Source organism: Schistocerca cancellata, chromosome 4 (genome assembly GCF_023864275.1).
Source record: "Schistocerca cancellata isolate TAMUIC-IGC-003103 chromosome 4, iqSchCanc2.1, whole genome shotgun sequence".
Classification (NCBI taxonomy): Eukaryota; Metazoa; Arthropoda; class Insecta; order Orthoptera; family Acrididae; genus Schistocerca; species Schistocerca cancellata.
Genome location: NC_064629.1, coordinates 59,934,145 through 59,958,513, shown reverse-complemented (window position 1 = coordinate 59,958,513; position 24,369 = coordinate 59,934,145). Strand labels below are relative to the sequence as shown.

At 41.2% G+C, this 24,369-nt stretch overlaps 1 protein-coding gene across 1 annotated transcript in view; it reads right to left on the bottom strand.

Moving 5' to 3' along the window:
• LOC126184931 (zinc finger FYVE domain-containing protein 9) overlaps positions 1 to 24,369 on the bottom strand; it is a 412,866-nt gene that overhangs the window by 207,205 nt on the left and 181,292 nt on the right. Inside the window, exon 7 of the mRNA XM_049927602.1 lies at positions 7,058 to 7,213. Within this exon, the coding sequence (XP_049783559.1) occupies positions 7,058 to 7,213 (156 nt within the window). The remainder of the gene's footprint in view (positions 1 to 7,057; positions 7,214 to 24,369) is intronic.

Genomic DNA, 24,369 nt, shown 5'->3' with positions numbered 1-24,369 from the left:
CTGCACTGTCATGCAGACCCACTTGAAAATCTAAACTTTACAAACAAATAAATGTTCAATGATGTAGCCACTTTTTTCCCCCCATGTGCCAGGGAAGGTCAACCTACACAACATACATGGGAGACAAAATCACATGCAAGTGTCGAACATGTTAACTTGTTGTATGTCATGTCCAACCAGACAGTTCATGGACATTTCTTCTTTGCTGAGAAAACTGTCAATGGTATCACCTACCTTGACATGCTACAAACGTGGCTCACAGCACAACTTAAAACTCATAGCAGGGACTTAAACTTTCAACAATATGGCACTTTTTCACATTTCCAAAATTGTGTACGAGATTACCTGACTGAGACAATGCCACATTGCTGGATAGGTCGTGTTGCGGCTACTGACTTGAAGCTATCAGAGTAGCCACCAGGGTTGCTAGACTTGACTATTGCGATTTTTTCTTGATGAGGTTACATCACAGATAGCGTTTATGTTCTGTATCTACTACACAACCTTGAAGACTGCAACACTGTATCGCAGCAGCTGTTATCATCACTCCTGTATAGACCCATCACTATTTTTTTACCGTTACTTTGGAAGCATAAAAGTGTAGCATTAGCAGAAGTGAAAGGGAACTGCTGACCAGTATAAATAACAATCAATTTTTAACAGAGAGTTTCACTGCCGAGCACACCTGCTATGATGATGGGGCCCCGCCAGGCACTGCAGCATCTTGTGTCAGCAAGGAACCACTATGAGCCCTGTCAGCCACCACTACTGCACTATTTTCTAATACCAAACCCTCATTCTCAGACTTGATGCCTCTTGTATGGTGGGCTACTTCCCAACTAACTCCAGCAGCAGCTTGACTCCTGCCCAGGAGACAGTGAGTCGTGATTGGGGGCAATACAGCCATCCTCCCTTCCACACTTGTGTGGGCACCTTGGTGCCTTGTGCGGCCACTGGCATAGGCTGGCACCCTCTGCAAGTGTTCCAGCCATCTTCTGCACCACTGACACCACCTGCATGCAGCTGCACCACACCTAACTGGGTCATGCACTGCTAGTTTGCTGGTGGGCGTTAGATTTCCAGGGCACATTTACCACAGTCTACCAGCTGGGTGCCAGCCAACACCGTGCAGTACATACCTACAGCACCACACAACCAAGGGGGCATTGCCACCACACTGTGGTTTATGAGTGTAGCTGCACAAGTTACAATAAAGTACTTGACCTTTAATATTGTTTTACTGAGCTGCCATCAGCCTGCACCCCTGCCATGATCTGCTGCCACAACCCAATTATACACAGAAGCAACGCGTCACCCCCAATCCACTTCACCCAAAATGTTGAGTTGGGTATAGGTAGAATTAGATTACGGATCAGATGTGTGCCGTGTGATGAAGGGTGGACACACAGAACATTTATAAAGAATGTTAAACAAAGTCCATGAGTTTTTCTTTCACATATTGTATCATTTGTTACATTGTTATTGGCCACTCACCTACAGTGATTTCTTGAAATGTTTCACAGGTTTATTACTACTGTGTACTTGAAAATATGAAAGAGCAGTGTGCTGTCCAGGAGAACTTTACACATTGTAGGTTTAGGTAGAATATCCCTTTTGCCATAGAAATACAGAATTAGCAAAGGTGGGGTTTAAAGAAGTGGATATTTAATTCACCAGTCGGTCAGACATAGTCTCAAATCTACCCATGGCCACTGTCACTGTTGACCATATAACAGAAAAGCTAGAATCAACAGGAATAAGAGAACGACTGCCTCAGATCATATATGAGAAACAGGGTACAGATGTAGAGAGAACTTAAATTAAGCATAAATATACACTGATAAGCCAAAACATTGCGACCACTGGCCACTGTAAAGTTGGATACCTCTTGGTGGCGTTGTGGGCACATGACACAGTAAGAAAAGTAAGGTAAGCAGAGATGGATGGGGGATTACCCTAGCAACGATTTGTGCTGCAAATGGAGAAATCCACTGAGATAAGTGACTTTGCCAAACGGCAGATTATTATTATGCAGAGCCTGTGAACAAGTATTTCAAAAATGGTGAAACTCGTCGAATGTTCACATGCTACTGTCGTGAGCATCTACAGAATGTGGTAGAAGTGCAGTGAAACTACCATTAGGCACTAAGTGTTTGGCTGTCCACAACTCTTGTTGGAGGCTTGTCTGCTATGTAAAATATCACAGATGGCGATCTGTGGCACCTCTGGTGAAAGAGCACAATGCCGCTGGACGCACATGTACAATTCAGCACCCATTGTTGAACAAGGGGTTCCGCAGCAGACGACCCCAGCATATTCACATGTTGGCCCAATAACACTGTCATTTATAATTGTAGTGGGCTTGGGATAATCGAGATTGGACTGTGTATCACTGGAAACATGTTAGCTCTTTGGATGAATCAGTTTTTCCTACACCAGGTCGATGGTCGTCTCCACAAATGTCATGATCCAGGCAAACGACTTCTCAAAACGTGCACCATGCCACAGATGAAGGCTGGTGGGAGCAGTATTACACTATGACAGATAGTCTTCTGCACTTGCGTGGGACCTGTGGTAGTAATCGAAGACATCAGGTCAATTGTGGAACACCTGCACCCCTTCATGTTTGATGTCTTCCCTGACAATGGCGTCGTCTTTCAGCAGTACAACTGACTGTGTCTAAAAGCCAGATTCGTGCTATAGTGGTTCAAGGAGCATGACAGTGAAATCAAATTAATGTCTCTGTCACCAAATTCATCTGATGTGAATCCGACGGTTCCCATCTGTATCGCTATCTAGCGCCATTACTGCATACACATATCAGCGACCAGTTATTTACGGGAATTACACAACTTGTGCATAGACAACTGGTGCTACATAGCCCCAAAAATATACCAAACACTGTAGAATTGTTAATACGCAGAATCGGAAATATACTGAGTCACAAAGATGGCCCAACAAGCTATTAAGCAGATGGCCATAATGTTTCGGCTCATCAGTGTATCTTGTGAAGCATTATCAGACAGAAAATAAATTAATACAGGTTCATCTTTGGGTTATATCTAAGGAACATAATTGCTCTTGATATACAGAAGTGACTTAGGAATATATTAGAGATGGGGAAGTAAGTATCTTCGTTTATGAGAACACCATTGTAATCTCAGATAAAACACCACAAAAGATGTTTACAATCAGTCAGTATGTAATAAACTAACACACAACACAAAAGAATCAAATGTCACTAATATTTGCTGAAATAGGGGAAATTATAGTGTCACATCAAACGTAGATGATACTTCCGTTGAATGTACAACATGAAGTTTTTACTGGTGATCGTCAGTTGAAGTGGAATGAGCTTATGAAGATACTAGCAAGGAGACTATCTACAACATGTTCTAACATTAGAATCCTATCGACAACATGTAATAGCAAGTGTGTCGCAGTCATTGTTACATACACACAGTCATTGTTACATAAAGTTCTCATGAATACTCTTTCTTTAGTTACGGACTCATTTTTGGAGATTAAATTATTAAAATATGGATATAATTTTGAAAATGTAGAGAAGTTCCATAAGCATAAAATAATAATAATAATAATACAGCTCATGGTAGAAATTTGTTTAAAGAGCATCACATGATTGCATCTATCAATCCTAAGTAAAATATCTGTTGTTATTACACAAATAGCCCTACCCATGACTGGAACAGGATCTAGCATTAGCATACAACCAAGGGAAAATAAACTCAAAACAAAATTTTCTACCAGGGAATCAAACTGCACAATTTGATGTCCCTCCATCTGAACATTTAGGCATCACTGGATGCAAATATGGAGGGGCAAGTGGTCAGCACATGGCTCATCCAGGTGTTGTCAGTTTTCATGGCTGGAGCCGCAACTTTTCAATCAAGTATATCCTCAATTGGCCTCACAAGAGCTGAGTGCACCCTGCTTGCTAACAGTGCCTGGCAGACCCGGACAGACATCCATCCAATTGCTACTCAAGCCCAATAGTGTTTAACTTCGGTAATCTGACAGGAACCAGTGTTTACCACTGCAGCAAGGCCATTGGCTAGCACATACAGTACCATATCACTTATGTAACACAAAGCAGAAGCCAGTAAAAATGTAATATAAATGAATAATAAAACATTTCTACAGTGTACTTCCACTGTAATATATGTTACTAAAATTCATTCACTCAGTATTTGTGATGGAGAATACTAACCTCTAGTCATCTTCCCGCATTCAACATATCCTTAATTACGGAAGATAGAAAACAAGATTGGGATTTAAAATTCCAACGACAACATCACAAAAGACGGAGCACAAGCTCAGATTGGGGTAGGGTGAGGAAGGAAATTGGAACTGGCTTTTTTAAAGGAACTTTCCTAGAATTTGTCTTAAGGTATTTAGTTGGGTTAGTTAAGTTATTTAGAAAAACCACAGAAAACATAAAACTGGATGGCTGGTTGAGAAATTGAATCCATTCTGCCCAAACATCAGTTTAGTGTCTTACCACTGTGACAACGTAAGTCTTCATCATAAAAGGATGCCAAGTCTGTTTTTCATGCACATAAGCATGAAAGCATGAAGAACTTGATGGAAAGTTTCAGAGAGAGAGAGAGAGAGAGAGAGAGAGAGAGAGAGAGAGAGAGTTTTTCAATTTGCACTGAAGTTTGTGCTAATTTGAAATTTTCTGGCACATTAAAATTGTCCAGTTGTAAACAATGTCTAAGTCTTGGTGAAACTAGATCTTAAATGAATTACATGGATCTTAACTTAAATTATGTTTAATTGTAAACTTTTCATTGTGTTTTACTGTTTCATTAAGCTGAAATGTCTAATATCATTGTAAAATGGGCTGTGGATGAATAAACAACTACCAAACTAAACACATGAAGAAACTGCACAACCATAGAGCTTACCTCAGAAGCACTAGGTTTTCTAACAGTACAAAAAGCAGACAACAAATACAACATAATCATACTGTCTGCACTCCCTTGTACACTATTTTGGCCAGCCATCACTTATGAGGAAGTTGTCACGGCTATGAGTGTAACAAAACTGATTCAAATTATATTACTTCAGTCATGTTATAGCAAGAAATATATCTTTAAGTATTAAGTGATCATATTTCCTGAGTGAAGTAGCAACTGTTGACCTCATACACATATGCTACTCATTGGGTGCTAGAACATGTAATTAAAATTTCTTCACAAACTGTCCTTTTCTCAATAACTAAATTTAGCACCAGCAAATATTTAATGGAATCAAACAATTTGTTTGAACATCAATACACACTAAAAAGCATTACTGCTGAACATAGTCAAGACTGTATAAACACTCAGACAAGAAATAATAATTATAACTCAAGGTTTACAGCTTTGAAGTTATGTTAAGAAGTCAATCATAAGTATGGAAGTCAACACCATCTATACTCTGTGAATCACTACAAAGATACTGCCATACATTAGGATTTTTTCGTGCACCATTAATGGGAGGAGCAAATGAAGAATAGTTACTTATATGTCTTCCTGTTTTAGATATGTTCTAATCTGAAAGCTGAAGAAAAATTACAAGTTACATAAAAATCACTGATGTAGTAACTACATTAGCAATAAATAATTCATCCAAAAGATAGTATGCAAAGTTCCATCTTGTTTATGTGCCTATCGGCAACTAAGTGCCACAGTTACTCGCTGAGATGTAACCTTTACTTCTTAAACTGTTTATACACCACTCCAGATGTTCAATTACCATATGTACATTAATGACAGATATAACAAGTACTTACAGCCAAGCAACAACACTCTTAAAATAATCAAGCAGATATAACTACTTTCAGCCAAACAATTCTTATACAATGAGCAAGCAGGGAGAATGGAAAGATCCCTCAAATCTCAAGCTTTCAGAATTAGTTACAGGAATAGAAAAAAATTGACACTGAAGGTTACCAAGAAATATACAAAGTTCAAGAGCAAAACAAATTACTGTATACTGATAGGAATGCTAATCAAATATTCCCCAAGGTATGAACCACCTAACATTTTTCTCAACCTATCAACAAACCCCTTACATTGTGTAGGCACTGCACGATATATTTGTTTAAAATTTTTGACCACCTCAGAGTCCTTCCTCTAAAACCTGTTTCTTTGCCTCGTAACATGTATGCAGTGATGAGGACATATCTTCTCAAATAATTTGAATATTTGCTCCAAATAATAGGACATCAGAACTGCACAGCTGGGAATTTTCTCTGCAACATAGATTTTGATCTTATCAACTGCAGGTGTGAAGTTACACAATTCTCCACTGTTGCCTTTTTCACACTACCTTGTCCACTCACCATCGTTTTAATTATCCTCACCTTTCGAATGTTTTCGCTGCTGCAAAGCCTTAATGCTGCATTTGCCTTTCCTTGCACTTTTGTTTCATATGTGTAGTCTTTTTCATCACACTGTGTTTCTTCTTATATGTTTCAAATTATTTCACCTTAACACAAGGGTTCTGTCTACTAGCACACAGACTGCCATCTAGTAAGCAGCACTTCTGCACTCTCAGGAATCTATTACTGATACTCTATTGTGTATCTCCCCAAGCTCTGAGTGGAGAGATTTGTCCTTTCAAAGATCATGTTCAGCTTACCACAAGACACATTTCTTCTGCCTGTCCTATCAGTCCCCCCTGATAACTCTACAACAAGAAACCAATGCATCTTGCAGCTGAATTTTTGTTGTTGTTGTGTGCTCTTCCTCTGCATTTGATTTTGGTATATGCAGTTAAGTACACCATCATGCAGTAGTTTCAATAGAAATGCAACATTCTTTTTTTCTCTGTGAACACAATAATGCAATACTATGCATTAAAATGCGATGTGTCTTACAACTGTGTTCAGATCTGTTTAACTGTAGGTATGCTTCTGACACAGAAATTTTGGAAACATTTATTGCTGGAAAAAAGGGATCGGAAAAAAGAGTACAGTAAAGCAGTAACTGTTTTAGTTCCTCATGCAAGCCACTTAAAGACGAAAAAATATGAACATATATCTACTGACCAGGTGGTGTACCAATCCTCTTTGAAGTCCTTTCCTGGCGGCGATAAGGTATTCTTGGTTCAGATGAACCATCCAACTCCGTTAAGTCTCCGCCAGGTCGAATACCATCACTAAACATTACCTGTTTAGTGACTTCACTTCTTGGCCTTGAACTACCTGAAAATGTTTCATGAAACCAAATAACTATATTAACTTTGAAGCACCTCCAATAAATCTTTTTTTAAAGTTTACACCTATGATAGCAAATTCATACAACAAAGAGGTTGGTTGGTTGGTTTAAAGGCGAGAGAAGAGACCAAACTATGAGGCCGTCAGTCCCTTGTTCCTAATAAAACAATGTCACAAGTGTGAGAATAAAACCGACGAAACACATAATACAAAACGGAAAGAAAGTAAAAGCCACAAGAACGATGGGAAGGCAACGAACACTAAAAGGAACAAAAGGGGACACAAAAACAACAGAGAGACACAAGAAACATGAGAGAGTAAAACATGTAAGCAGATCACAGTGGCTGGCTGACCACAAGAATAAAAAGGAAAAGCCACTCTGCAACACATTAAAACCTCCACCTTAAAAGCATTAGGGTGGAGGACACAGAAGGACAAAGGACATGTGCTAAAAACCTACATAGAAGTATAAAACCCACTCTCAGAGATAAAACATAAAACTAAAGCTGCTGTGGAGGCATTGTCACCCAACACCAAGCGTAGGGTGCTGGGAAAGTTAAAATCCTGCAGCAGAGCAGCTAAAAGTGGGCAGTCCAGCAAGAGGTGGACAACTGTCACTAGGGAGCCACAGCGACAATGAGGTGGGTCCTCAGGACGGAGTAGGTAACCATGCGTTAGCCACGTATGGCCAATGCGGAGCCGGCACAGGACAATTGATTCCCTGCGAGAGGCCTGCATGGAAGACTCCCACATATTCATAGTCTCCTTAATGACACGCAGTTTGTTGTGCATGCTGTAATGCCATTCTGTCTCCCAAAGCCGAAAAACCCTGCGGTGTAAGACAGAATGCGGGTCACCTTCGGAGATGCCTATCTCCAGAAGTGGTTTCCGCGTCGCCTGTTTGGCCAGCCTGTCAGCAAGTTTGCTGCCGGGGATTGCGACGTGGCCTGGGGTCCACACAAACACCACGGAATGGCAGAACTGTTCCAGGGCATAGATGGACTCCTGAATGGACGCTACCAGAGGGTGGCAAGGGTAGCACTGGTCGATAGCTTGTAGGCTGCTCAATGAGTCAATGCGCAGGAGAAATGACACGCCACCGCATGAGCGGATGTGCTCAAGAGCACGAGATATGGCCGCCAGCTCTGCAGTGAAAACACTGCAGCCAACTGGCCAGGAGTGCTGCTCAATATGTCCTCCATGAACATATGCGAAGCCTATGTGACTATCAGCCAATGAGCCATCAGTGTAAACTGCTTCAGAGCCCCGGAACACATCAAGAATCGAGAGTAAGTGACGGCGGAGAGCGGCGGGGTTAACGGAGTCCTTAGGACCATGAGAAAGGTCGAGGCGTACACCATGGAGGCGTACGTGAATAGACCGCAAGTAGAGGTGGTAAAGGGAAGGACTCCAGTTCGGATAGAAGGGACCACATGCGAACCGCAATCGTCAGCCCCGATCTGGGCTGCCGATGCAGGAGATGGACTGCCTTGGGCGGGAAAAGAAGAAGATAATTCGGATACTCAGGGGTACTATGAATGTGTGCTGCATAACTGGCAAGCATTTGCGAACGCCTTATCTGCAGTGGAGGGACAGCAGCCTCCACCAGTACGCTGGTCACCGGACTCGTCCTAAAAGCTCCTGTCACTAATCGAACCCCAAAGCTGAAGGCGCTGCCAAACCATAAACCACACTCCCATAGTCAATTGGGGATTTGGCAAAGGCTCTGTAGAGCTGCAGCAGTGTACAGTGATCTGCACCCCAATTGGTGTTGCTCAGGCAACGGAGGGCATTGAGGTGCTGCCAGCACTTCTGCTTAGGTTGACAAAGATGAGGGAGCCAAGTCAATTGAGCATCGAAAACCAGTCCTAGAAACTGATATGTCTCCACTACAGTGAGTGGACCATCATTAAGTTAACGTTCGGGTTCCGGATGAACGGTACGATGCCGACAGAAATGCATGACACACAACTTTGCAGCTGAAAAGTGGAGGCCGTGGGCTAGAGCCCATGACTGCGCCTTGTGGATGGCTCCCTGGAGGCGCTGCTCAGCAATAACAGTACTGGAGCAGCAGTACGAAATGCAGAACTCATCTGCATACAGAGAAAGTGAGACGGAGGGCCCGACAGCTGCTGCTAGACTGTTAATGGCCACTAGAAATAGAGACACACTCAATACAGAGCCCTGTGGGACTCCATTCTCCAGGATATGGATGGAACTATGGGAGTCACCAACTTGGACACAGAAAGTACAGAGCAACAGGAAGTTTTGGATAAAAATCGGGAGTGGTACCCGGAGACCTCACTCATACAATGCGGCAAGGATATGATGTCCCCAAGTTGTGCCGTATGCTTTACGTAAGTAAAGAAAGACAGCAATCAGGTGTTGTCGTCTGGAACAGGTTGTTAGGATGGCAGACTCAATGGACACAAGATTGTCAGTGATAGAGCGACACTGGCGGAAGCCGCCCTGACATGGAGCCAGCAAGCCACGTGACTCCAGGACCCAACCCAACTGCTGACATACCATACGTTCCAGCAGCTTACAAAAAACGTTGGTGAGGCTGATAGGCCGATAGCTATCAACATCGAGTGGGTTTTTACCAGGTTTGAGCACTGGAATGATGGTGTTCTCCCGCCACTGTGATGGAAAGATGCCATCGCACCAGGTCCGGTTGAAGATGACAAGATTTCGCCTGTAGTCAGATAAGAGATGTTTAATCATCTAGCTGTGGATGCGATCAGGCCCAGGAGCCGTGTCAGGACAATATGAAAGGGCACTGAGGAGCTCCCACTCTGTAAATGGGGTGTCATAGGATTCACTGCAGCATGTAGTGAATTAGAGGATATTCCCTTCCAGACGCCATTTGAGTGTGCGAAACGCTGGGGGGGGGGGGGGGTGAGGGGGGGGGGGGGTAATTCTTCAATGCAGAGGCTTGAGGAAAGTGCTCAGCAACGTGCTTGGCAATTGCGTTTGCATCGGTACATAACTCGCCATTTATGGTAACACCAGGCACAGCTGTTGGGGCCTGGTATCCAAAAAGACATTTAATCTTTACCCAGATTTGGGAAGGTGATGTGTGGCACCCAATGGTGGAGACATATCTCTCCCAATACTCCTCCTTCTGTTGTTTGATAAGGTAAGGAACACGGGCACGGAGTCATTTAAAGGCTATGTGGTGCTCCAGGAAAGAGTGCCGCTTATGTTGCTGTAGAGCTCGCCAACGCTCCTTAATTGCTTCAGCGACTTCCGCCAACCACCAAGAGACTGCCTTACGCCTCGGGCACCCTAAAGGGCGAGAGATCGTGTTTTTTGCCGCAGAAACAATTGTGCTAGTCACCTGCTCAACCATCACATCGATGTTACTGTGTGGGGGAGATTCAGCAGTGACAGTAGACATGAAAGTTCGCCAGTCCACCTTGTTCAAAGCCCATCTGGGCAGGCGTCCATGAGCCTGATGCCGGGGTAGTGACAGGAAGATAGGGAAGTGGTCACTACAACACAGATCGTCATGTGTTCTCCAGTGGATAAGTGAGAGAAGTCCTGGGCTGCAAATTGATAAATCAATGGCCGAGTAACTACCATGAACCACACCAAAATGTGTGGCAGCCCCAGTATTCAAGAGGCAGAGGTCGAATTGCGACAGTAGAGTTTCGACATCTCTGCCTTGGCCAGTAAGCACGGTACCACCCCATAAGAGGTTATGGGCACTAAAATCTCCCAGAAGTAGAAAAGGTTTAGGGATTTGATCAATCAGTGCAGCTAACACATTAAGCGGTACTGCACCATCTGGAAGAAGATTGGAGGAAGATATACATTGCTGACAGTTATTTCCTGCGTCGTCCTTATTCTGACAGGCACAGCTTCAACAGGGGTTTGAAGGGGCACATGTTCACTACAGGCTGAGTTCAGGACACAAACGCAAACTCCACCTGATACTCAATTACAGTCGCTACGGTTCCTGTAATATCCCTCATAGCTGCTTGGGCAAGGGTCCGCATGGCCAGGAACCAGTTTTCCTGGAGGGCAATGCAGATAGCAGGTGTAAAGATAACAGTTGCCGTAGCTCAGCCAGGTGTTGGAAAAAACAGCCGAAATTCCACTGGAGGATGACATCATCGTGAGACTGGGAAGGCATGGAACACTGAATGAGGCTGTTTACGCCTCAGTGTCACCTGCTGCCACCGACTTATTGCCTGAGCAGTCTATATCCATTATGTCTGAGAGTCTCGCGAGATCTAGGTCCTCAATGGATGCCAGAATCTCCACCCCATCATCAGATGCAGAGCTTGTAGGTAGTGGTGGTGTGGGTGCCACTGCAATTTCCTTGGTCTTAAGGGTTTTCTTTTTGGGTTTCTCTTGCTGCTCCTTGGGTTTCCCTGGCTGGGAGGACTTCACTGGCTCAGTCTCCTGGACTGAGGATGAGCGTGAAGCCCTACGACCAGCTGCTTTCGGGCTCTTCAGCCACTGGCGGGTGTCATCTTTCCCACTAGAAGAAACCTGGGAAGAGAGTGACCCAAGGCATACTTCAAATACAAAAGACATAACCGAAATTCACAGGATTCTCTACAGCCCTCCCATGGGGCCAGTGGAGGTACAGTCTCACTGCTCATTTTGCAGAATGGTAAAGAAAAATTTAACACAGACCTTTCGTTAATAAATAGGGAAATAAGTCAATGACGTTTCCCCTTGCCCTTTCTTTTTCCAGTGCAAGGCATCAGATCATTGCTCAACACACAAAGGGATTAAATAGTAGCCCTAGAGAGCCATAATTGCAACGTGTCCCATATTACCAGGAGAAAGTGGTATTTTGATTGTAGGATTGCTTCAGATTAGTCTAAAATTTAGTTTGAATCTTTTCAAAAACTTCATCTTTTTTTAAACCAGAGGCACTTGTTCTGCCTAGAATTCCAGGTCCTCTCAAAAGCAAAGTCACTGGGGTCAGAGTTACAGCTCAGCTTTGACAAATACTGGTCCGGAGACATGCCTTGGTCTTACTGAAGAAAAATCCCAACACTGCATAAGTGGGCAGGGCACCAGGAAACAGAAATTATTATAGTGAGACCATAATCTGAACCAAGTGCTTTCCACAACATTACACTACCATAAAGCTCATACTGATCTCTCTTTGGTGATGCTTTCTGAACAGAAGGAATGGTAGTTCACTGAGCTGGCATTCACTTCCCTACATAGTCTTCTTAACCGACTCCAATAAATAACAGTTTTCTTTTACAGTTGATTTATAACAACAATATTTAACATTCATCAGCATATCTACAACTGAACATCACTTTGAAATAAAGTATGAACAACATACCCTGAGACGACAAAAGTCATCTCCTCCTCATCAGCCTCCTAACATTCTGTCAGACCTCCTTTTGCCCAGTGTAGTGCAGCAACTCAATGTGTGACAGACTCAACAAGTTGTCAGAAGTCCCCTGCAAAAATACTGAGCCAGGCTGCCTCTACAGCTGTCCGTAATTGTGAAAGTGTTGCCCCTGCAGGAGTTTGTGCACAAACTGATCTCTTAATTATGTCCCATAAATGATCAGTGGGATTCATGTCGGGCAATATGGGTGGCCAAATCATTTTCTTGCATTGTCCAGGATGTTCCTCAAACCAATTACGAACAATTGTGGTCTGGTGACATGGCGCACTGTCATCCATAAAAATTCCATTGTCGTCTGGGAACATGAAGTCCATGAATAGCTGTAAATGGTCTCCAAGCAGCCAAACATAACTATTTCCAGTCAATGATCAGTTCAGTTAGACCAGAGAGGACCCAGTCCAGCTTGCACAGTGCCTTGTTGACAACTTGGGTCCATGGTTTCGTGGAGTCAGCACCACACACTAACCCTGCTACCAACTCTTACCAACTGATCAGCTCTTACCAACCAAAACCAGGACTCATCTGGCCATGCCTCAGATTTAAAGTCATCCAGGGTGTAACTGATATGGTCACAAGCCCAAGAGAGGTGCTGCAGTCAATGTCATGATGTTAGCAAAGACACTTGCATCGGTCATATGCTCCCCCAGCCCACTAACGGCAAATTTCACTTCACTGTCCTAAAAGACATGTCGTAATACATCTGTAGTTATTTCATGCAGTGTTGCTTGTCTGTTAGCACTGACAACCGTACACAACTGCCGCTGCTGTCTGTCATTAGGTGAAGGCTGTCAGCCACTGCCTTATCCGTGGTGAGAGGTAATACCTGAAATCTGGTATTCTCGACACACTCTTGACACCGTGGATCTCGGAATATTGAATTCCCTAATGATTTCAGAAATGGAATGTCCCATGTGTCTAGCTCCAACTACCATTTCACATTCAAAGTCTTTTAATTCCTACCACACTGCCATAAGCACGTTGGAAACCTTTTCACTTGAATCACTTGAGTACAAATGACTGCTCCACCAATGCACTGTCCTTTTATACCTTGTGTATGCAATACTATAACCATCTGTGCATGTGCATACCACTATCCCCATCAGAGTGTGTACTACTCATTTGCAACAAACAGGCTATGTTAACTGCAATGATATTTAAAACATATTGTTGGCATTCAGACTAAATACGATAGCCTGAAGGGTAGAATTATTAACTTTCACATTAAATAATTTTCAATGAAAAGTGTGAAGCACTACGATACTTCTTGGCAGACAGAAGAGTAACATATATAAAAAACTAAATCAGTTTCTGACAGATCACAATAACCTGCGACAAATACAAACATACATAGGTGCAACAAATCAGAGAGAAACATTATTTAGCAGCTGTGTTGCTTTCATCAAAATTAGTGCCCCATCGGTACTAACTGCTACAGGATCTACATCCACATATTTACTCTGCAAGCCACCATGTTGTGCATGGCAGAGGGTGCCTTGTACCATTACTAGTCATTTCCTTCACTGTTCCACTCACAAGTAGAGTAAGGAGAAAGTGACTGTCCATGTGCCTCTGTATGAGTCCTAATTTTTCTAATCTTCATGGCACTTATGGTAAACATATGTTGGTGGCAGTAGAATCATTCTGCAGTCAGCTTCAAATGCCAGTTCTCTAACTTTCTCAACATTTAACCTCGAAAATAACGTCACCTTGCTGCCAGTGATTTCCATTTGAGTTCCTGAAGCATCTCTGTAGCACCTGTGTGATGACTGAACCCACCAGTAACAAATCTAGCAGCCCACCTCCGGATCGTTTCAATGTCTTCCTTTAATTCAACATGGTGAGGATTCCAAACACTCGGCCGGTACTCGACAATGAGTTGCACTAGTGTTCTGTATGTGATCTGCTTTACAGATGAAACAGATTTTCTTAAAATTCTCCCAATAAATCAAAATCAACTATTCTCCTTCCCTACTACAATCAAATGCTAGCTCCATTTCATTTCACTTTGCTACATCATGCCCAAATATCTAATCAATGTGACTGTGTCAAGCAGCTAATGCTGTATTCAAGCATTACATGATTGTTTCTACTACTCATCTGCATTACCTACATTTAGAGCTAGCTGCCATTCATCACAGCCACTAGAAATTTCATCAAAGTCATCCTGTATCACCCTACAGTCACTCAACAATGACACCTTCGCATACACCACAGAATCATCAGCAAACTGCCAAAGGCTGCTGCTAACCCCTGTCTGTCAGATCATTTGTGTATATAGAGGATACTGAAGATCTACAAAGAAACCACTACATTACATGGAAAATACCTTGGACAGCCGACAGGCTTTTGTGGAGGTGAGCACCTGAACCATAGTAATGATGGCACTTCTATATGGTGAGTGGTTTGTTTTTCCTGCCACAATGTATATGACATTTAAGAATTATATTACTGCCTAATGAAGACATATTAGAGTTATTGCACCACATACTGAAATGAATTCAGAACACAACTATGAAACATCACCTCAAGGGGAAGATGAGAGTGAGTAGATGTAGGAAGGAGTTGCCATACATTGTACATAAGCACTGTCACCAATGTCTTTCAGGGTTGCCACAAGTTTCCGAAAGTGCAATTCCCTGATATCCAGACAAGTTTTAGAATTTTTCCCTGACAAACTTTGAGATCTCAAGGGTAAGTTAAGAAATAAGTTGACAATCTGTCTTTGTAACTATGGTACAAGAAACAATAGCGCAAACAAGGAAATATCTAAAACAAAAAAAAAGCTTGTAAGCAGATGGCGTTTCCTGATGTGAGCAAAAATCTTCAGTACCAGCACCAACATCTTTTGTAATGAACTATTTTTAGATGGAGAAAGCAAGCCAAATGGTATATCTACATCTACATCTACATCCATACTCCGCAAGCCACCTGACAGTGTGTGCTTCATTGAGACCACTGATGTTATTTTATTTCAATAACACAAAACACATTTGGTGACAAAAATACACATTTCCTTGGAGTGGCAAGAAAGATTTAAAATACCTTCACTGATTTCGGAAATAACCTCAGCAAAAAGTAGGCCTCTTGAAAGAAGTGTATAAGGCGGGGAATAATTGTGTATACCAACACTGCAGGTGACCACCAATAAAATGTTGGTTCTACTATGTTGGTTATTGTCGGTTATTACCCACTGTGGTATATCTATTATTTTACACATATTTTGTGATTTTTCTTTCAAGAAATATATGAGTGCACAGTGTACAAACTTCCAGTGTCTGACACAATTTTCATTTTCTTATCGTCCATACTTTTTCACATATAAACTACTTTTGAAGTGCCAGAATGTACTAGAACAAATAAAATGCGTATAAAATGCCACACTGTACAATGTACTTGCTGCGAGACAGTCGCAATTCCTCACGGCCTCTGGCCTGCTGAGGAGTACTGTCCTGAGTCCAAGGATAAACCACGAAAATCTGCCCATTATGCCACACACACAGACAGACCCAACCTGCAGGCAGGTCGGTAAGACTAGATCAAACGGGCAGGGCTTGCACATTAGTGGAAACCGAATGGCTTCAGATCAGCAGGCCCGATTCATTACAGATACCCACAGAAACGGCCTGCAGTTTTGGCCAGTCACAGAAATCCACTCATATGGCCAGCTATTTACGAGCCACAGACAGCATGTTGATGAAATCAGACCACGGTAATCAATCAAGCAACAGATAACTTGTTCAAGTACTTTGAGAAACAATAATAACGAGGATAGGTAGCAACTCACTGTAAAGGTGTTTGCTGAGCCACAGACAGGCACGTAGAAAAGACAATCACACTCACACAACCAAATTTTCAGCTATAGCTTTTGTCAGAAAATGAGAGCACACATGCATTCACACAGTCACTCAGACACAACTCATGCACACATGACCGCCGTCTCTGAGAACCAGATACAAACAAATCACTCCTCATGCCTCCCTGCCTCTTGTCAGTAGCTGCTAGGCTAGTGGCAAGAAGTGCTGGCAGCACTGACTGAAAGCTGAGGGGAGTAATACAATGAGGAGAAGTAGTAAGAATGAGGAAGTAGGGAAGCAGCACAGGTGCTCAGCTGCACCCAGCCAGCGACGATGCATGACACCTCAGGAAACAAACCATTTCACCTACTGAGACAATAATGAGATTTTTCCAGTGGTTTTTTAATTCTAAATTTCCCTGATGTGTTTGAAATTCTCTGATTTCCCTGAATCCTATAACCTGTGGCAAACCTGGTCTTTGCACAAGATGACAGGGTAACACCTGAATGAAATTTTCACTCTGCAGAGGAGTGTGTGCTGATATGAAACTTCCTGGCAGATTACAACTGTGTGCCGGACTGAGACTTGAACTTGGGACCTTTGCCTTTCGCGGGGAAGTGTTCTTTGCCCGCGAAAGGCAAAGGTCCCGAGTTCGAGTCTCAGTCCGGCATACAGTTTTAATCTGCCAGGAGGTTTCATGGTAACACCTATTCATATACTGTACCAAATACTTACTGTAACAGCTAGTTTCACGTTTCATAGGTTATTTGTATGATTTATCATAATGATGCAGAACGAGTCATTTTACATTCAAATAACATATTCATATGTAAACACAGCTATATGCTAACCACTTAAAAGTTGCAATATTTCCCTAAAAAAGTAAAAAAATAAATTCAGATTTGAGTTGGTGATTCCTAACTGCCACTTTTTACAGACTACAAAAACAGAAATTTCTCTATGGAACAGGAGCAGTTGTCAAGGGAAAGTTTTGTTCATTTCAAAAATCTCTTTATTGTCCATCGGACAGTTTACATCATTGCTTAAGTGCTCAAAAATTTGGTGGCAGCACTACGCACTTGTTTTTGTATTAAAGCCAATCTTAATGTGGCATAGTTAATGTAGTTTTTTCTTCTGTTATCTTAAGAGAGTACACTACTTTTGAGCTGCAGTGGATTATTTACAACAAACATCATGAGGGAATAAATATAGGGTGAATCAGTAAACAAAATGTCTAACTTCTTAAACAAATATTTACAAGATGATCAATACTATTCTCACAGCATGTTTTCAAGCAGTGAAGACCTTTCTTAAAGATAATCAAACACTGGAATATTCAGGATGGTATGTAACAATATTATGAAAAGGGAAGTTGCTACTCATCATACAGTGGAGATGCTGAGTCGCAGATAGGCACAACAAAAAGACTCTCACAATTATAGCTTTCAGCCGTTAAGGCCTTCGTCAACAATAGATGACAGAGACAGACACACACAAACCAACTCGCACACTTGACTGCAGTCTCACAGTCTCACGCAACTGGAGAGAGAGAGAGAGAGAGAGAGAGAGAGAGAGAGAGAGAGAGAGAGAGAGAGAGAGAGAGACAGAGAGAGAGAGAGAGAGAGAGAGAATGCATGAAGGCCTTAATTGCCAAAAGCTTCAATTGTGAAAGTCTTTTTGTAGTGCCTATCTGCGACTCAGTATCTCTGTTATATGGTGAGTAGAAACTTTCCATAATATTGTTTCTTAAAGATAATGTGCACAAGAACATTATTCCAAAAAGTATTACTGAATGAAAATACTCTAACCATGTCAGTTTACTGGCTTGCCTCTCCCCAAGATTTGCAATGATCAGAAGTGCAAATGTGGCTGGAATGAATTGTTTGTGGAGTTCCAAAAATTTTTTCCCTTTTTTTCAGTTTAAATTCTCATCAAAATGGATACATAAAATTGTTAACATTTTCATCCTCCTTACCATGTGTTACACTTATCATTTGTGTAGTACCTCTAGATGTGCAGAACTGAATATATTATACCTTTCTGACAGAATAAGACCATTTATAGAATACCACTCAATAATACTTTCAAGAAGATTATTTACCATTTCTTCTGTTGCTGTATGTATGTTTTGACTGATTACAAAACTAATGTCACCCGCAAAAAGAATTCATTCTGCTAGTTGTGTATTAGACCAAAATTCGTTTATGCGTATGAGAAACAAGGTGGATCTGAGAGCGAGCGTTGGCTAACCCCGTAAGTGATTTATCCCCAGTCACAAGTCTCACCCTTGCTCACACTGGTTTAGCTATAAAGTACAATTTCATGCATTCTTTTGGTTATATATTCCATTATCCATTACTTGGCTACACCACATAAAACCTCAGTTTATCTAGGAGAATACCATGAGTCCCTTAGTCAAATGCCTTAGATAGGTCACACAAAATGCCAACTGGTGCTATTTTGTTATTTAATTATTGTAAAATTTTGTTACCGAATGTGTAAATGGCAATCTCAGCAGAGCAACTCTTCTGAAATTCAAACCTATTTATGAATGCTATTATCAGGATGAAACGGTTAAATTCGAAATATAATGTTAGTTATTGAGAGATAACTGACCTAAAGGGGTCAGGAATTTGATATTTTTGGAGGAATCTGATATTTTTGGCTTAAAATGTTCTCTGGGATGTCTACTTTATTTTAGTGTTCATCCTAAGTTTGCCAGGAACTCCACTATAAGGTTACAAGGTGATCTGTGGAAAAGTTGTCTGAAAGCCACTCACAGTGGGGAAAAAAAATAGTCGATGTTGCAGCCAACGTGGCAGCACGTAATTTCAAAGACGACCTAACAGGCATTATGGAAATTATGAACATACTTGAACGTAGGATAGGACCAACCTGTTACAACTTCTACACAAAATCAGATGGAAAGAATCTGCTCTTCTAACAGTGGATGACAGATGGTGCCAAAAAGGCCTGCAGGACCACCACGGACACAAAAAAGATGGAGGAAGACCTACATTTGGATTTGGAAGGATTGCTATAGGGTCCAGGGATCGCTGACTAGAAGCATGTTTAACTTAACTACCACAAATGTAATCCAATACTTTAAATGTGTCCTCCTCAAAACTGTATTTTCCAAATTGGCAAGAAACATAACCTGAGAATGGTACATTGGAATTTGATGCTGGTATTCTAAACTGAACTCTCTACCAGCACACGTAGCCATTTTGCGAGATCTTCTAAAGTCTATTTTTGGTGCACACTTTTGTGTTTATGTTTTGGACAAAAAACGTGACATTTGTTTGAACATGTCACCATTTTATTATAACTTGATATTTTTCAATTATCCTATATATGCCGAAAGAAAATATATTGAAAATGACTTGCACAATTAGTTTTTTACAGGTCTAATAGGAGGGCTTCAGGAATTCCTGATGATGACCTATGTTCTGGGTGTAAGGGGTCTTTCAACCTGATGCAGCAGTTACAGAGAGTGTCTGATGTGTAGACATAAAAATGATTTCTTAAAGACAAAAGTGTAAGGAGTAAAACTATATCATCAGAATGGTTATTAATTTTTATTTTACCTGAAACAAAAATAAAGTCACGAAAATCACCTACTTTTTTTGCTCTCAAAGAGGGTTACCCTTCAACATCAAAATCTTCAAAACATTGTACATCAGTAGAGATCAAACTAATGTTCTTTGAATGTACTGAAAAAAATAAACCCATACAGTACATCACATATGAATGTAATGTTTATGAAATAAAATAGTGAATTTAACTGTACCAGGGTGTATACATAGATAAGGAAAAAAAATTCCCCGGGTTTTTCCCGGATTTCCCAGTTAAAAATACACTTTCTCCCGGGTGACAGTATATTTTCCCTTATCAATCCTTTGAATGGTTATGGTTTTATACATGGGCATACAATCTCGTGGCACTTTAGAAAACGAAACTCAGGGAAAAAAAGACGCGTTTTGGAAACATCTTTGATGTGCAGCAACATGTGCGCTGTGTATTTTCATATTACGAAAGTATACACTGGAATTCCACCAAACACCACATGTTATTTTCCGAAGCATTGAAATCGAGATTTCGATGCACTTTTGTAGGCTGTTTGTAGCTCATGTCACGTGATCTCGCCAGCCTATGACAGCGGGTATTCAGAGCATAGGACACGTGATGTAGTCAGCCAACAGCAACATCACTGTTAAGTAGCACGAACACACAAACAGGGAAAGTTAATAGTTTAAATTAATATACATAGTGTTGCTACAAGAAAAGCAAAGTTTTCACATATAATATTGTTCTCAAGCTGCAAGAGAAGCTAAGCTTTTGCATATACTGTTGATTTTTTTTGCGCGTGTTACACTTGAAATCTATCACATAAATGTGCTACAAGAAAAGCAAAGTTTTCACATATAATATTGTTCTCAAGCTGCAAGAGAAGCTAAGCTTTTGCATATACTGTTGATCTTTTTTGCGCGTGTTACACTTGAAATCTATCACACAAATGTGCCAGTAAAATTTTTAATGATGACATAAATGTCTGATCTTCAGGGTTCGAAATTCTTCTAAATGGCGTGTCATCAAAGAGTTGATTTTTAAATGAGAGTCAAATGCTCTCTGATTTAATAAATTCATGGTACATTCTTGCACATAATCAAAATATCCACGGGGGTACTGCCGGTCTACAGTGTCCAACGGGCACAATATTTCGGCGATCATACATGTTGCCATCATCAGCCGGGAGAAACTCAAGAATCACATTCTTGCACATAGTTCAACTTACGTAAAAGTTTATTTACTTTGAAAGTAACACTTTTCAAACGAATATTCACAATATTTTCCCGGGGCCTATTAGAAATAGGTTCGTTTCAGCAGTTGCCAGAAAGCGCAGATGACAGGCAACACCGCGCTTGGGTAGCTATCATGACGTACGAAGCCCGTACGTACGTACATGTAAAACATTGAAAGATCATACATTATGTCATAAAAGAAACAAGACATCAGAGGGTACTGCAAGAGCATCAGAATTTCGTGAACAATATTCAAATGTGCACATTTAACCCGTAACTGGTGATGGTTGGGTGTCAGATACCCAGCTAAATCTTTGAAGCCCCATTATTACCAAATTGTCCTATACCTTCAAGTCAGTTTGTTGCAAGTCGGCCTGAAGCGTGGTACTCAACAGAGCGGTGAGTTGTTTGATTTTAGATGCGATTTTTTAAAGTTACTGGGTATTTTTAACCCAACCTCACTAGTTGTGGAACTTTTTTTTGGAATACTCTCGTATTCTATTTTATAGGTAGTATGGCATCCAGCAGGTTTCCTGTGATAACTAATAACCCTGAATGCAGTTCTCATCAAAGCAGTGAGTTTATTTGATTCGTTATTACTAGAAACTCTGCTTATTGATAACCACGTTAGTTACCCTGAGATTTTCTCGTTTTCCAATTTTCAGCTGACATGCCATCTAGAAGGTGGTCTATGAAACCTAGTGATCCTGGATTTGGTGACTGGGTGAGATCTATACTGGATGAGTCAGAGTGAATGTAGTAGGGATGAAAATGTTATAGAACAAGGTTTACAGAGTGCCCATGAAACCAAATCAGAGCAAAAAGTATGTGAAGTTGAGAATGAAGTGCATGGTATACCTAATGCTACAGTTCCTGGATCATAACCAAGTTCACTACAACCACCACATTCCTTTGAAACAGACACATGGTCATCAGATGAAAACGAACCCCTTTCAAAATGGCAGAATCGTCAATACGAGCGAAAGAAGTATTATGGGAAGAACCGTTTCATATGGTCCAAAAAACCTCCAGCTTCAAATGTTCGCACAAGGAAACACAATATCGTTTCACATTTACTGGGAATAATTGGCCCTGCTAAAGCCCTTGGTCAGATTTGTAGACCCCAGACTGCTTGGACGCTACTTTTTAGTGAGAGAAAACTGAATGAAATAAGTCTGCAAACCAATAAAAAAATTGGCCCTCAGGAGGGAAAAGTTGTCTGATGACACAAGAACTGCCTACAAAGACTTGGATCTGATCGAGTTCAAGGCTTTTTTGGGGATTCTCATGTTCACAGCCATCTTCAAATCTAATAATGAAGATCTTCAAGCTATGTTTGCAACCGACGGTACTGGTCGTGATATTTTTCGTTGTACAATGTCACTGAAGAGGGTCTTGGTGTTACTGCTCAGTATACGTTTTGATGACGCCTCAGACAGGGATGTGAGGAAAAAATGTGATGCAACAGCTCCTATAAAATGGGTTTTCCAAGAGTTTATGAAAAACTGTATGGCTAGTTACTCAATTGGAATGTACGCTTGCATTGACGAAATGTTGGTGGGCTTTCGTGGTCGATGCCACTTTAAAATGTATATCTCCAGCAAACCTAGAAAATATGGACTCAAAATAATGGCTTTGGCAGATGCAAAAACCCACTACTTGCTAAACGCCTACATTTACTCCGGAGAGGATAGTGATGGCAGAACACTCACTGATGAGGAGAAGAAATTTTCCAAGCCAACTCAAGCAGTGTTGCAATTGACCAAACCCATTATCGGAAGTAACCGCAATATCACAGCAGATAATTGGTTTTTGTCCATTGCCCTCGTACAGGAACTACGTAAAAGGGGCTTCACATACGCAGGAACACAGCGAAAAAATAAACAAGAAATACCGAAAGAATTTTTACGTGCCAAGGAAAGAAAAGTAGGAGAAGCTCTCTATGGTTTCACAAAGGAGACAACACTACTCTCTTATGTACCAAAGAAAGGCAAGGCCATCCTACTTTTATTCTCATTGCACCATACCCAGTCAACTGATCCAGAAACCCAGAAGCCAGAAATCATTGCCTTTTATAACAACACAAAAGGTGGGGTCGACGCCTTAGATGAGAAATGCACAGTATACTCAACAAGTCGATGCCCAAGGCAATGGCCATTAGCCATATTTTTCACTCTAATGCACATTAGCCTAGTGAATGCCTATGTTATCTACCATGGATTCCCAGGGAATCCAGAGCTAACCAGATTGGAATACATCAAAAATCCTGCCAAGGAACTCGTAGACCCTCATCTCAATTGTCGACTTCAAAACGACCATTTGCCCCGTGAATTGTGGCTTAACATCAGCAGAATTCTCAAGATACCAGTTCCATGTGAAGCCAGACAAGACTTGGGCAAACAAGTGAGGTGTAAGAAGTGCCCACCAGGCTCTGGCAGAAAAACAAAAAAGGTCTGTAACAGCTGCAACGTACTGATTTGCGGAGCCTGCCCAATTCCTGTATGCCAAGATTGCATAGAGTAATGGCTTGCCAATTCTTCTGTGTGTAATAACTTGTCAAAAACTTATGTGCTTTTATAAAGGTTCATTGTTGCTTTATACTGTAATATTCAAATTTGGTTTATTTGTTTATAAAAAATTTGCAGATATATGTATTTCGTGACAATGTATGTAGAAACTTTTCATTTCTGATTCACCACTGAAGTATGAGGGCCATGGAAATTATTGGGTACCTATAACCCAACCTCACCAGTTGTGTTACAAAAATATCACCTCACCAGTTACAGGTTAAAGTACATACTTAAAGTGCACATTCGTATGTCCGGATTCCCAATGAAGTAGACCTTGACCTGATATTAAGCTTTTCACTGCGGTTTTCGGGATGTAAATTTTCTTGGAATACCAGTACTGTATTATATCATGTTTGGTTCTATATTATGACATAATGCCATACGTACTTGAAATGCAGTGAACAGTTGAAACTAGCCAGTACTGTGGAATTAAACATTTCGTTTCAAATACATTGACTGCCTCTGCGGAAAAGGTTAACAAAAGTCAAATTTCTTTAGCAGACAGACAAAAATAACTTCATTGTTCCACAAGGCGATTAATCCTTGACTGTCAGAAAGGTGGAAATAAAATAAAATAAAATATGAAACT